Here is a 15,132-nt window from a genome sequence, read left to right on the forward strand (position 1 = left end):
AATTTTAACGATGAAAGATGAAAGTCATTGAAAAGGTTACCCAGCTGTGTTCGAGCGGGTTCCGCCCAGTGGGTTCGAGTCCTACAGCTGGGTAACCTTTTCAGTGACTTTCATCTTACACGTACGCCGTTTCTAAACCACATATTCAAATATTTATTTACAGGCTGATTACACCCTTCAGTAACATTCAGCGTGATTCAATGCTGTCACGTAAGTGTCATATGTCGTCACTGCAATAATTTTATGCGACTGCAAGCACTGCGAGCCCATTTTCATCAGTGTTGTGTCTGAATGTTAGCCACAATGACATTAGTAGGGCTTGGCTTGGCTCTTTTGAACTCATGCATAAAGTAGCCAAAGTAGCAGGCCGAGTTCTGCTTTGGTCGAATTTCGCATTAAGGATCTTCTAGACCCTATACCGTTCTACAAACAGTGCGTCAAATATGTCGTATATCATGAGGTAATAAGCTTACTCCCCATCGCCCAAAAATGCATGAAGTTTCTGCATTCGGCAGTGACAATGTTGTGATTGATGTGACGGAACAGCGGCTGCGTGCAAGGACGTTGCTAACGTGTCTGCTAAAATATTTCGGTTTGTTCAGAACGTCTAAACGAATTGTTGGTTAAATTCAAGAAAAATACTCTTTTGTGTTGGGTTGTCATGCGTACGACTGCGTGACCACACGTAAAGGTGACATTGAAGTTCACGCGTGGATGTCTGCAAATCAAACAGTTCTGCGGAAGATATAAATTCACGGCCAGCAAGGCAGTGCCATTCTGTTTGATTTTGTTTTCAAAAGGGACATGTTCATTCGATACATGAGCGCACGCCATTGTAATTTTTCTATTACCTTGTTTGTGGTTCAATGGCTTTTATTTCATTTTTTTTTAGGTTTGCCAGGCACAGTCCTGCGCTTCTACGATCTCCTTCAGCATTCATGACAAGCACAAGGTAAATTAATTTGACTGGTTGAAGGACTCTCAATTCCAACACTGCACACAAACCCGCGCACCAAGGGTATAGAGAGGGTAGCTGTGTGGGCTTCGGGCCGCACAACCCCCTTCCCGATATGTGGGCAATCTTGTACATGCATGACACATTTACTCATGGTGGCCGAGTTTGATTTGTTGACACACTCAACAAATTCTATCGCCTCTGGCTGGCGATCACCTTTTTGGCTCGTAAATATGGATGCAAAGAAAGGTAAAGCAAGCGCAGAACCCGGAGAAGGGTGTAGTTGCCGTGCACAAAAAGGAGAAACTGCGAAGGCTCGCTACTGACATGTTGTCTAAGCTCAGTGGAAGCACACGTTGTTGGGGGCTAATTTGATGTTAACCTCACTCAGTAGCTTTGGTGATGTCCATGGTCCGGGCCAAGTTTGGCCCTGTGCTTGGCTTTCCGGAGTGTCTTTGCTGGAGGATCTCCAATGCCCCATGCCGTCCTTTCGGGGTCTCTCCCCAGTTACAGGTGCTGGCTTTTTGTTGGCTTATCTTTGCCCCTGTAGCATTAGAGCTCCGTTTCTCATCGGCCAGTTACCGAGCTACAGTGTGACTGCTCCGTGCTCACTACCTCTCAAGTGATCGACACGCTTCTCGAAAATGTTTGTCGAACCACGATGCTCAGTAATTTTTCCGGACCATAACGGGGCATAAATAGTGCCGAGTCACTGTGCGCAACTGTTCGTTTTGTTGTCGTCCCCCAGCACTTGTCAGTTCTGCTTTCGCTAGAGTTTGTTTTCTTGTAGACGAGATCGCTCAATTAATTTGTTCACTTCTACGTGACTGTTACATTTTGCACTCTTTCATAATATCTACGCTACTTTGCTAATGTGGAGCACATAACATGCATGTTTTATTGATACCTTTTCTGCTTCAGATATGGTGGTTCACAGAAATGTTACATCTCTAGGGTTTCATAGGGGATTTTCTCCCGTGTGCTTTGTTTTTGCTGCTGATGCACATTTTCAGAAGGGTATCCCATTTACCGTAATTTCACACGTACAAGCCGCACCACAGATATGCCGCCAGGGGCGCCGGAACAGGGGGAGCGACGGCTCCCCCTCATTTACGAATGGGGGAGCACGGCTCCCCCAGTGTCAGCCCAGCGTCGTAATCTACGGTCTAACGGAATGGCCCGTGCGTGCATGTGCTCTTTCGGCGGCCATAAATTTAGAGAACAATAAACAGAGATCCTACCACTGTCACTGTGTGCGGAGACCGTTTGGGAAGAGCTAGATACCAATGGTGTCAGGTTCACAGGGTTCTGGAGTTGACCATGGCAAGGTTTGTGGTACGAAGTGCAATAAATCAGTCAGAAAGTGTGTAACGGGGGCCGCGAGCATTCCCAGACTCAATCCACGGGGTGGGGTGGAGGGGACAGAGGCGCAAACGGGAGTCGCGAAAGGCACGCAAGACACCAGACATCTGGGGAAAATAAGGATACGAAGAAACCGCCCGGTTGATGACAGAGGGTTGTTATAATGGTGGTTTGCGAGGCGCAGCCACAGATTTCAGTCGGTTGTGGACAGGGTGCCCACTTCGAGCTGGCGTGTAAGACCTGTAGTACGACAAGTGCGATGAACTGAGACGAAACGTCGCACCTGTGTTGTGTTCATGTGTCGGCAGTGGCAGCGTCGAGAGAGCGCCACCAAGTCCTCGACTGCAGCAGCATTACAGGATTATTAAATGCCATAGACATCGGAGAAGGCAACACCTCTGGAAAGAGATATGTATCGCAGCTTGTTTGTTGACTTATATATATTGTGTATATCTTAACCCGTCATAGTAGAATATTCTAACTGTTAACCTGATTGGTGGATCCTCGCTTTACATCGTACCGATGTCCAAAATTTACCCGCTATTTTCATTTATCCGGCTTTTCTTATTGAGTCACCCGGGAGTTATAACGACAGCGTGACAGTGGCGTGTCAGCGTGACAGCGCGTCAAAAGGCTGGGTGTCAAAGGGACACATTCTTGCTGAGCTCCAGACCAGCCCAGGAAATTCTGGTTTATTCGCAGAAGGCTTGCGGATCAGATGATATTCGCTTCCAGTCCCGGCACACGTACATGCCGCGACGGTGATTCCCGGGGACAAGTCCTCGAAGTTCCCTAAACATTACTTGCCATAGAGGTGTAGGCACTGCGCAGAAGTAAAAAAAGCCGGACGCACGGAACTCATACGAACCAACCCACCACCAAGCGCTATTTAATTACAGTACATCTGCAATGTTACTTTAGACCTACTGTACAAATATGCACATGTCATTTGCTAGGTGCACGTTTACAGTTCGTGCAGCAACCATGTATAATGCCATCATGAGCCCTTAAAGAAAATACGTGATGATGATGATGATGATATTTAAGCTAGCACTTTTTTTTGCTCCCTCAGTAGAAAAATAGTTCCGACGCCACTGTATGCCGCAGGACGTGTTTTTAGGAACGTTTTGAAAATTTTATGGCAGATAAGCTGCAGGCAATACGAGACGACTGACTTGTGCGACAAAGGTGATCATAGAGAAGGCCACAAACCTTGTGGTCTATACTCCAGGGTCGGCATAGTCTACAACAAAAGAGGTCAGCTCTAGAGTTCTACCAAGATTGGATTGTGGTGCCCTTGTTGGGCGTTTTTCATGGATTGATAGGTCAGAGGGCTTCCGGAAGACGTGAATCACTGTCACCACTTTCGTTAAAGCTGCTTGGGGGAATGCACCAGTAAGATCATTCTACTCGAATGTGAACCCGTCCCTGTTACGCACTGTTCGTGCATCGGCAGGGCAGTGCTGTTCCAGAGACAGTGTTGGCCCTTTCGTTAAAACCGGTGTAGGAGGAAAATACCAGGAAAAAATAGTCATCAGATAAGCCATACCGGTGAATAAGCTGCAGAGCGCCTGTGAGAAAACAAAAATTGTGCATAAGCCGCGGCTAATACACATGAAATTACGGTATGTGATGTGAAGCACCAAGAACATACACTATGAAATCTAGTTCTAGTTTTCTATTTAAAACTAGAACTATAGTTCTAGTTTTCTCAGAGCGACATACTCTTCCTGAAAGCTTATGAACATAACTTCCCTGCTTACTTTAAAACGGATGACTTGTACAGGAGTCTGCCCTCACATGTTTTAACAGAACAAAAATGTCGTAAATTAACAGTACACAGAGCGTCACACACTTTGACCCTGATCAGCCAGCTCCCTCTCAAAAAAATTTGAGTGCTATGCCCCTGCTGTGCACTTTGTAGCACTGTCAAAAAGTATGATGGCAGTGCTTCTTTCCTGACATGGTGTTACTTTTGTGTCCTCGAAATTGTGCTCATAATGAATTCTTATTTTCAGCGTGGGTGCACGCAATCTAGGACAGGAGTTCTTTGAGAAGAACAGCAAGTTGCAGCGTCCCTTATCACCACATCTTACCATTTATGCGTAGGTTTTAACCAGTTTGCTATTCACAAACAGTGATATGACGTGATTCGTGCGTGTATTGCATGCTTGGCTTCATAAACGACAGCTGGCAGCACTTTGGGTTTTGGCACCCCTATTTCGATTTTTCAACAGCTTATGTTTTCCGCAGGGAAGGGTAACGGACATATTTTGGTTACCGTTTTCATTTTCGTTACTGCTATTTTTTCGTTTCCGTTATCCGTTTCTGATACCGGCCTTTCAATTTAGTTTCCGTTACGTTTCCGTTACTGTTTCGGAACGATTGTTACAGAGCTGTGGGAGGACAGCCCGTCTAGCTCCATCAGCACCCTGTTCTGCCCAAGTGGTGCTTCGGTGCAAAAAAAAATGTCGGAACATGTCTTCCGTCTTCAGTTAATCAGAGTCTAGCAACTCAGGACGGGCGTAACCTTTATCCAATGTCGCATTCATAAACGGACGCTCTCAGTAGTAAATAATACTGCCATGGACACAGTGAAATGAAAAAAAAAAGTACAAAATAAGTAACTAAAAATCGTAGGCTGTCATCCTCGTGCTATGGTGGATTATCGTCATGCGTTGATGTCATGGAGTTATGAGGACTGGGACGAGGTAAGCGAGGGACGCACCCTTGAGATCCAATATTGCGCTTTCTTTCTATGCTCTCGTGTAATATTTAGAGCATTACAGGGAATGGAGTCATCAAAACAAAAACAAAAATGAAAAGTCACTCAATTGTCATCGCACAACAGGAATAGCCATTACCCTAATTCAACACCAGATGATAAATTCGTTTCCATTTTTGTTTCCGGTAATAGAAGACCGTGGTATGGGTTTCCGTTTCTGTTATCGTTATCATCTCCAATTTCTGTAATATACCGTTTCTGTTTCTGTTACCCTTACCTTTCCCTGGTTTTCTGCACCTTCTCCTTGTGGGTTAATCATTTTGCAAAAAGGAACACCTAACCTGTGACCAGTCTTGGGTGCTGACAGTGTACACCAGCATACTCAATATTTTAGTATCGTGCAAATTCTACACGGCTGAAACATGTGCTCTTCTTGGCTACTGCCATGAGAAAATTTGCATTGTCAAGTGTCAAGTGAAAAACATGTGTGCTGGGAGAAACCTACTCTCTGATTTCTTTTCCTGTGTTGGTGGGACAAATAAGAAAAAAAAAAGTTCTTCCACATATGCTATGCAAGTATGTGAGCCTTTCACGCAGCCCCTCAGCTTTTCCCTTTCCCGTCATTCACGTAGAATGGTCTCATTGGATCGCTCTCAAACAAGGTACCACAACAACCGCACGTGCTTCATTTTTTTTACCGTAGTGTTGTGGCCCGTCTGCTTTCTCAGTGGACAGACGCTTTGCCACGTACTTTCTCCAACCTTTTCTTTCCCTCAAGTGCAGAGACATACTGTTGTAGCGTATTGTAAACATACGTTTACAGCAAATACCTTACCATTGTTGCCATGAATATTGTGCCTTAGTATATTGCATTTTGCAGACATATTATTTAGTCTGTTTGCATTTAAGTTGTGTGAATCATCCTCGTGCAATGAAGTGAATGTAACCCCAATTTCATTTTCCTTTACCCGTATAGTTTTTCTTGCACTGCAATTGTACATGCATCCAGAATCCCACTTTGAAATCGAGGAAATAAGGAAATGGCTGCTGTTTTTCTGCAGGCCTCAGCTGACTTCCATGCTGTCGATTACACACCGTTTCACCGGATGTGGCCTGGCAATATGTGAGATGATGCTTAATTTCTTATAAATATGTGCATTTAGAATACTTGGTTTGCCGCTTTCAATTAATCATCCTTTCAGATAACAAGCATAACCTTGCATCGCATTCTATTTATTTTTTGTATTATTCTCTGCATTACGCCGCAGAAAGAGCATGCCAAGGTGCTGTGTTTAACCATATGAAAAGACTGCAAAAAAAGGAATTTGTTAACACAGTGCTTCTCAAACTGGGGGTAGCGACAGGTTCAGCGTGGGGTTGCAAAGCAGCTCGGGAACTTTAAAAGGGAAAAAGGGACAGTTTCAGATGAAGTCATTTCCCGAATTTTGGGCAGGGTTGGCGGAAAGGTCTTGTCTCGAGAAGACGCTCTTGAGTACTCAAACCGTGAGGATACTCCTTCCCTTTGCCACGACATACTTTTGTGGTTGACATAATTCAGGAAAAAGTTGCTGATGGCAGGACTCGAACATAAGAACCTCCTGATTTCTGGTAAGGGGTCCTACCGTTACACCAGCATGCTTGTAGGGTTCAAGACATTGCATCAGCACCTTTTCCCCGAGTTATTTGAACTCCATCGATTATTGGGCACTGGTGGCTTATATGTTTGTGTCGTCCATGTTTGTAGCCTGCCTCGACTAATTCTCGTTGTTTACGTACTTATGCCAGCCTGCTTACTGCGATGGTGTCTATCAAGACAAGATGCAGGTTGCAACTCACACTTCTCACAGCTCGCACTTCTTCTTTATAGCTTATGCTACGACCCTGAAAGTATCAATGTATTTCCCATATGGGTTGGTTCTACAGCCTGCTATAAGCTACATGATTTCTTTGATAATTCCAAATTATTTTTTATGAAATTATTGTCAGGTGTCACATTGTGTTTGAGTAACCTTGGTAAGACATTATAAAAAAAAATTGTGTGCCCAGTCGTGTACGGCCTGGGCATTGGACCCCTGCTGGCGTCGCAGCAGTTCCCGTACTACATGGAAGCTATGGCAGGAATATCCCCAGCCGTTACCATGCCCATCAAGCTCGTACTTGCCACGTCTCTATCCTTCCATCTGGTCAACGGAATTCGACACCTGGTTAGTTCCGTACATTTCTCACGGTGTTTGAGCATGTCTGTTCAAAGTAGCATTCGTGATTGATAATGAGTATGCCGTGCAGCAACTGCAGGCAGCTATGTAGCGGGTGTTATCTAACTCCAGGATCATTAACCTGAATGTCAGCTGTATACTTTTAGTGACTAAGAAAAGATCCTGCATACTGTTTTGTGGCTAGCTGTATAGTTTGAACGGAGAGCTGCATGTGACATGGAAAATGATTATGTAAGAAGAGATTTCATACTTGAACTTCTTGCATTTGTTAGTACCTCGGAGGAAATATGTGTTCCTTCATACACCGTTACGTCTAGAAATGCGGGTAAGACTGGCATAAATGTAGCAAGGTTGCCATTTAGCTCTGTAGCTACTTGTTACGATTAAAGGGGCACTAAAATGTAAAAACAAGTTCACTTCAAGTTACTTTACATGCTATGATAATTTTGTACTTGTTATGATCAAAAATGCCGATTCCATTGTGGAGCTACGATCAAAATTATGCCGGGCTCTCTCTTAGTTCCGGCAAGTCCACACACATTGTGTTGCACAAACTTGGAAATTACGCTATCCGATAACTGCAGAGGTATTTGCTCTTATGTAAGGACTTTGTAATGCTACGAATGTCAAGTAACGTCCACTGCCTCTGCAGATATCTGTGTGCTTTTCACTCCTCGAAAAATGCTAGCTAATGCTAGGTGCGCTACCTAGAAAATGTGTAGGACACGTCCAGTGAAAGAATCTTTCAACAGCGATTATTGTGCTTGTTGTGAGAGTGGTAAGTTAAATTGTACAGCTGTTACGAGAGTTACGAGCGTAGTGTTACGGTCATAGGTGGGGAGCAATGTGTTACAAAGTAGTGCGTTACCGGTAACACGTTACATTCGAGCAGTGAAATATGGCAACGCATTACACTTGGGAGAAAAGTAATGAGTAACGTGACTTCATTACATTTTTACTCACTAACGCGTAACGGCGTTATGCGTTACTGCGTGTTGGGGAACCTTGTTTCATCGTCTAAACTTGAAAGCTTGAGCGAGGACCGTTCCTGCAGAATCCGGGAGAATCCTCTATTTTTTGTACTCATCTTCAGCAATGACAAGAAAGCCACATCAGCACCCACGAAGAATGCAAAAGAAGGATTATTGACCTACCCAGGTCACCTTTGTTTACCACCTCTACTTTTTATTCCCTCTGGTATTTTTCGGACAAATTGGACAAGAGCGACAGAAAAATAGCCTCTACCCTCTGAAGAAGTAACAAAGTACCAATGGATTGGCTGTCTGGATTTGTACTGTGTGAGATAAAAGGTCATCATCTCTATCAACCAAGACAAGGAGCACTCACTGGTCATTAGGCGTCCTCTCGGCCAAATGGGCGAAGCTCACAGATGAAAATTTCGAACATTGCTTGTATGGATTTATGGAATGCAATTATGTGACTCAATCAAAAATGGTACATATTATAAGGACAACCGCCGCAGTAAAGCAAAAGTAACGACATTACTTATCGGAAGTAACAGCGTTAGTAACGCTTTACCTATTACCGCAACAGTAATGAATAACGTAACGAATTACTTTTTGAAAAAGTAGCGAGTAACGGTAGTGCACTACAAAATAAAAGTAACTTCCCCTCCTATGGTTACGGTTTACAGGTTTTGCAGGGCAGTTCCAATATTCTTCAATAGCTTGGGAAGGATTTGAAACTCTTATAAATGCTTCGTTTTGTGAAACAATTGGGGGAAATTCTAAATCCTTACAGTTTCTGTCGGGGATGCACTGACAACGTGGAAGAACGAGAACCACATTACGCGTGAAAATGCCACCAATGTTTGAAAATCTCTTAGGTAGAGACGCCTGAGGACATATGCGTGCGTCGAATGTCACAGTACAATGAAATGAATATGTACTCCTTTTCTTTTCTTTTTTTTTCAGGCGTGGGATATGGGTTACGGTTTCCAGCTGAAACAGTTGTACACCTCAGGCTACGCCGTGCTTGCAGTGTCCCTTGTAGCAGGTGTCCTGCTTGCCTTCAAGTGATCTGGACTAACGAATCTAGGACAAGTTATCTGGACAATGTAGCTTCGAGAATTTTGCAGAGGAGTCTGAATGCTATATTGAATAAAAAGGAAAACTCCAGGTTAGGTTTCTGGCTAGCAGCTGTGTGTTGGTTCATTTGTACATTGTGCTATTCCTCGTTGATTTTAGCTAATTACGGTAGGGACATATTTTCCTCATGCTGTCTACGGTTTCTGTTTCATTTCTGCAAGATTTGATCTTTGCAGGAGATTCTTAGTTGAAGAAGGTATTCTGTAAACACCAAGTGCTGCAAACCGATGACTAGCCTCATAATTATTGGGCATGACTGGGTTTGCCTGACAACGTAACTTTATTCGTTAACACAGTTATGGCTACGAGTGTCAGAATTTGTGGCGTGCTATTCCTGAGCGGTATGCCTGCCGGCATGGCGGCATGTTGCTCTGCCGGATTGTGCGTCCTGGGCCGACTTCAAAGGGGACTGTGCCGACATTTGTTATAAACCTTCTGAGAAAAACACCCATACAGCACAGCCGGCACCCATATTGGAACCCGGGTCGCCTCACAGTGTCTGTATGGAATGCCATCATCGTGGCCACTAAGCCACGGGAGCTGCCAGAGAGTCCTACACTTGCAGTGGGTTTTCTTTCGATGTGTACTATAGAGAACGAACATTCTCCCTTGTACGTAGGCCTCATGAAGTATCAGATTCAGCAACATAAATTACGCTTCAGTGGAAGTAACAGGAACAGACGCAACATTCCAGTAGAGTAGTCCTCTGTGTGGTACTAGCTTCCTGGAGCCCAGTATATTGGGCTTGTTGGTACATGATCAGCATGTCATAATAACGCACCTAACAGGGACACAGAGGAGACTCGACAACACTGATTTTCAATTTTCACAGTACGTATTTGCACCCCAAACATATTTACGCACCCAATTTTCACAGTACATTTGTCTCACCCCCAAATTAGGAGAATAATAATAATAAAAAAAAAGATGAAGTACTCTAACCATATGTTGTCAACTATTCTCACCAGAAATGTTTTACTGCACCCATGCACATTTGTGCTTAACATACATGCTCACTCATGCCCTCTTGCTCCAACTTGCTATGACTTTTGGTGCCAGAACTGCATTTACCCTACCTTTGTATATATCATAGGCGCCGACTGCGGGGGCCCTTCCCCCCCCCCCCCCCCCCCCCCCCGGAACATGAACTGAGGGGGCGCCGCCTCCCCCGGGAAGTCCCGCTAAGAGACTGACGCCAACCTTTGGGGCTCGGCGCGCCAGGGTCAAAAGAGCGCAGAGGCACCAACCCCAAAAATGCATCTTGCAATTTGTAAAATATGTATTCGCCCAAAGCAATCAGGTCAATGAAATGAAGCAGTCGAAAAGGTACCAGCAGCTGCGAGGTGTAACGGTAGGATGTTCGGAACGCATAGTATCCGTTGGGAGCGGGTTCAACTCCCGCTGCTCCATTTCGTTGACCATATTCATTATATTGCGCGCATTTCGGGTCAAACACCGAGGATTCAATGCATTTTGTTCCTTTTGCACTCAGTTTTCAAAGGCGTAATGCCTTCAGTTGTGCACATGTTCACTGTTTACGTTCTCTCTGTTTTTCTTTTTGTTTTGTTTTTTCTGTTCTTCCTTCCTCTTATTTCTATAGCAGTTTTGCATACATCATAGGATCCCGCCGGAGTGTGTGATTCTTCAACTTTAGTTTTGTGTTCATTTTTCTTTTCCTTTTCTTTCCTTCTTTTTGTTTTATTTTGCTTTCTTCTTTTCTTTGCCTTTTTCTTCCCCCTTTCACTTTTTTGTTGGAATAACAGGCTGACATTCATCTGGCTTTCTTTTCCTTTTTTTTTTTTTAATAAACATATCCCCCCCCCCCCCCCCCCGGCCTGAGTACGTACTTCGCGGTGCGCCCTTGCCCCCCCTGGGAAAATGAAAACTCTCCGCCTCTGGTATATATGCAAAAAACTATATGAATAAAAGAAAAAAAAGACAGCCATATAACACTAAAAATTAGGAATTTTATATAGACAACAAGAAAGTGATTTGGAACAGTTTGCTCAGTGTCACAGTATAATCTCCATTTCCAAACGGCAAATTGGTTGCAGGAGCTGTCGTGAACAGCAGGGGCAGTATGTTTTATTAGTAATAGCTAGCTGTAATAAATTATTACAGCTAGAATCTGCAACAGTGGGCCTTTGCAATGTGAAAACGCAACATTGCACTTTCCAATTGTAATGATTAACTGTACAATCCTGGTGCAATTCAGAATTGTTGATAGTTTTCGGGGTGTTTCACCCACATCGTGTTAAAAAGTCTTATTTCAAAATCCACTTGCCTCAACATACGGGGCAACGCTATTTGTCTCTGAAGAGCTTTTAGCACAACCTCCAAGCACTTTTATAAATTTCGAGTCAAAAGAAACTTGAAAAAATGGCTAGGGGCTCAATCTTGATGTGCACATAGCGATCGTTATAGCTATTTTTCAAAATTTGCGCGTTCATCCGTCACGCGCATTGGCCGTCAACCGGGGAGCACGAGCGTTTAGCGAGCGTTACGGGATAGCGAAAAGTTCAAAATCTAGGGGTAGCCCCTAGATTTTGAACTTTTCGCTATCCCGTAACGCTCGCTAAACGCTCGTGCTCCCCGGTTGACGGCCAATGCGCGTGACGGATGAACGCGCAAATTTTGAAAAATAGCTATAACGATCGCTATGTGCACATCAAGATTGAGCCCGAAGCAAGCGAGCTGGTGAAGATGATGCATAATGTAAAAACCCCCGAGACTAGGGAAGACTTCGTGTTGTGTCTGTCCCTTCGTGTTGCCTAGTCTCGGGGTTTTTACATTATGCAAAAGAAACTTGATTTTCTGAATTGAACCCCGCAATTTGCCCCCACGGTTTCTTTTTTTTTTTTTTTTTTCAGAAACAGAAAACGCATGTTGGGTCACAAGGCATTCCATTCCATTTCAGAAGACATTCCCTAGTAATAGCTGAAAAAACGTCACTGTATTCTTTGGCGCACTGCCAAACGCTTACGAAGTGCACCAGCATTGCAGCAGACGATCTAAGAAAAGACCTTCCCGTAACAGCACCGCAAGCGGTACTGCTACTGCCCCGACGACCTTTTTATCGGCTGCGCATTCAAAGACACGGCCCATCCGGGGGCGGACCGCGTTATCAACGGGCCCCTCTCCGGCAGCACGTGCCCGCGTGTGACCGTAGATGATTTGCGTGCGGCGCAACTGGCGCAACGGCATCGATAGGTGCAGAAACCTCGTGCAGAAACAGGGGTGTCGCATGCAAACGCGTTCACTTCGTTGAATCATTGGTGCGCATTTCTGAACATCTGACATTTTCGGCCGCGCGTGGCCAGCGTATGGTAGCTAGAAAGGGTGGTACCCCGACCGGCGAGAGAAGCGCACGCTCCCGCTGGAAGAAAGGCGCAGAGGGCGCTCCGAGCCGGAGGTATGCGTTGTTTCCCCAGTCGGCGGTTCGCATTTCGATGAGTTTCGCCAATAATTGTGTTCGGAAGCATTTTCTTGCGAGTTTATTCTTAGCCGAGACACTACGAACAGGGGCTACGTGTATTCTTGAACGATTGCGGGGCTTTCACACGAAAAAACAATAACAACAAAACGCAATTCGTACGATAGCAGCCGACGGATTCTAGCGAGCGCAAAAAGCTGCCGCGGCTGCTCCAATTACATATTATACCTTTTCGTTATCCGCCCTTTCCTCAGCAATAACGGCACTTTACTGCACAAACAGGATACATTTGACTATTTATGGCTTGGACAATCATACAGCCCTGCCCTGAAGTCTTGGCGACTAGCATAGCAGCTACCGCAACGAAAATAAAATAAATATAAAATAACATAAATAAAGCTTGTTTAAATAAATAATAAATAAATAAACAAAGCGCTTGGCCTGGTCTTCCTGCGTGCTATATTAGTTTAGTCGAGACTGTTTGGGCATATTCCTGCGTACTCTTCTCTGTCGAGGTTTACGCCTTTTACGTAAAAATAAAGCCTTGTGATGAAATAAAATTTGCACTCAGCAAGTTCATTTCTGTGGAGATCCCAACCAACTTGGTGTGTTGAGGCTCGAGCACCGGTGGTCAACTCATGGAGGCTGTCAGGATGTAATTTGTACATGTTGAAAAATCTAGTGAAAGCTGCTTCAAAGGAAGCAGGGAAGAAGGGAAGGGTCCTTCTCTGCCGACGTATTCCCCGCGTCTACAGCTTCATCACCCATGTCAGGGTCAGATGTATTCCTTCTTTTGCAAGGCACTGGCGACTCCACGCTGCCGTTCCTGCTGTTGCGCTGAGCGGGCAGTTTCTTGGAATTTGTCCGGAAATTTTTGGGTCCGGGAGTATTGTACGTACCGCACCATCTTTCAGGGTAGGCCGGTCACGCTTCATCGGCTCGATCTTGACGTTCACGACAGGTGCGTTGGCGTAAAAGCGCAATCGTCGAAGTGTATTTCGCAAACGGCCGAATGCGTTTGGAGAGGCATGTCTGCACTTGGTGTACGCTGATTCCATTCTTGAAACCTTTCTGGGTCCTGCGGAACGGCGAAGAGCGCGAACTTTCCAATTGCGTAACGGTATCCAGTGTTGCAGCCGGGCACAAAACAGTGTTTTACATGCTGCTTACGTTGTCCAGGCATTCAGGTGTCATCCCTGTGCGCTGAGAGAACCAAGTGGTCACTTGCTGAGAGACACAAAACGCTAAAAAGGCAAAAAAATAGACGAGCGGGCCGGGGACGCAAGCAAAACGTACGCGCGAACGCGGCGAACCTAGCATACCTCAGACTCCCAGCGCCCGCTGGCGCCGTCTTCCAGCGGCGGCGTGCTCCGATGTACGAGAGAAGCGGCGCGGTCGAAGTACCACCCTTTCTAGCTACCATAGCCAGCGTGTCTGCATCTCACGCAGCAATATGGCGGCACACCTGCGAGCCACGCCGCCTCGGCCTACGCTGTATCTCGGAACACAGCGTCCCCACTATCCTTCCCGCAGTGTCCATATGATGCCTGACGACGCAAACGACATCATGCGCGTGACGCGCTGTGCAGGTATACTGAGCGTGAGCGAGCGCGCCCGCCTCCGCCGAGCTCCGTCTCCGGCGGAAGGAAAACGGTGACCAGCGTCTTCCTGTTTCTTTCCCACTTTTGTGTCAGATAACTTTGCGTTGTAACTATGCTGCCGTTATCAGCAGAAGTATGGGAAAGGAAAAGATGAACGGTAGGGTCCGATGGCCTGTTTGCCTTTCGAAGATCTGAGCGCGGACGACAATATGCACGACCCGAAAGGACGGTTTTTTGCATTTCTTTTTTTCCCAGTTGATACCACTGTAGTAAGCAAGGTATTTTGCAACGGAATGGGGTAAATCTGACATGCGCGTTCTGTTCCTGCGAAGAAATGTGGTCGATTTCGCAAATTTCGGAGTTTCGTTGAGAAAATTCAACATTTTTCGCGACTGAAACTTGATAAAAGCGATCCGAAGACATCGAAAAAGCTCCCCCGCGATATGGCTTTGACCCCGCAATTTTCAGACAAGTACGTTTTAACAAGATATAACAGATGTTATGCCACAGCGGCACTGGATTACCCGAGAAAACCCGAGAAAATTATAACCCGAGAAAATGTGTGGGGATGAAGAGAAATGTTTAAGCTAAAACCATAAATAAATAATAACAATAAAGGAAAAAGCTGCCCCCTCCCCTCCCACAGCGTGCTTCCTGGCTTCAGGCAAAAATTGTTGAGTTGCCATGACGTCGCGCTCGTACACAAAACCGCACGCGGAATGTGTAGCGGGC

The 15,132-nt window shown here is 45.3% G+C and overlaps 1 protein-coding gene across 1 annotated transcript; it reads left to right on the top strand.

The window, feature by feature from the left end:
- Positions 1-350: 350 nt before the first annotated feature.
- On the top strand, positions 351-9,416 carry LOC135386100 (succinate dehydrogenase cytochrome b560 subunit, mitochondrial-like). Its single transcript, XM_064615825.1, has 6 exons — positions 351-460; positions 893-952; positions 4,336-4,422; positions 6,104-6,165; positions 7,089-7,246; positions 9,193-9,416. Exons 1-6 carry the CDS (start codon positions 444-446, stop codon positions 9,295-9,297), a joined length of 489 nt encoding a protein of 162 aa, XP_064471895.1. The 5' UTR covers positions 351-443; the 3' UTR covers positions 9,298-9,416.
- Positions 9,417-15,132: the final 5,716 nt, after the last annotated feature.

The sequence above is a fragment of the Ornithodoros turicata genome, chromosome 2, assembly GCF_037126465.1.
Source record: "Ornithodoros turicata isolate Travis chromosome 2, ASM3712646v1, whole genome shotgun sequence".
Lineage (NCBI taxonomy): Eukaryota > Metazoa > Arthropoda > Arachnida > Ixodida > Argasidae > Ornithodoros > Ornithodoros turicata.

Excerpts from the sequence above, each read along its gene's own strand:
- LOC135386100 (XM_064615825.1), top strand. Across the intron at positions 953-4,335 it reads GCATTCATGACAAGCACAAG|CGTGGGTGCACGCAATCTAG; the intron begins GTAAATTAATTT and ends TCTTATTTTCAG. Across the intron at positions 7,247-9,192 it reads TCAACGGAATTCGACACCTG|GCGTGGGATATGGGTTACGG; the intron begins GTTAGTTCCGTA and ends TTTTTTTTTCAG.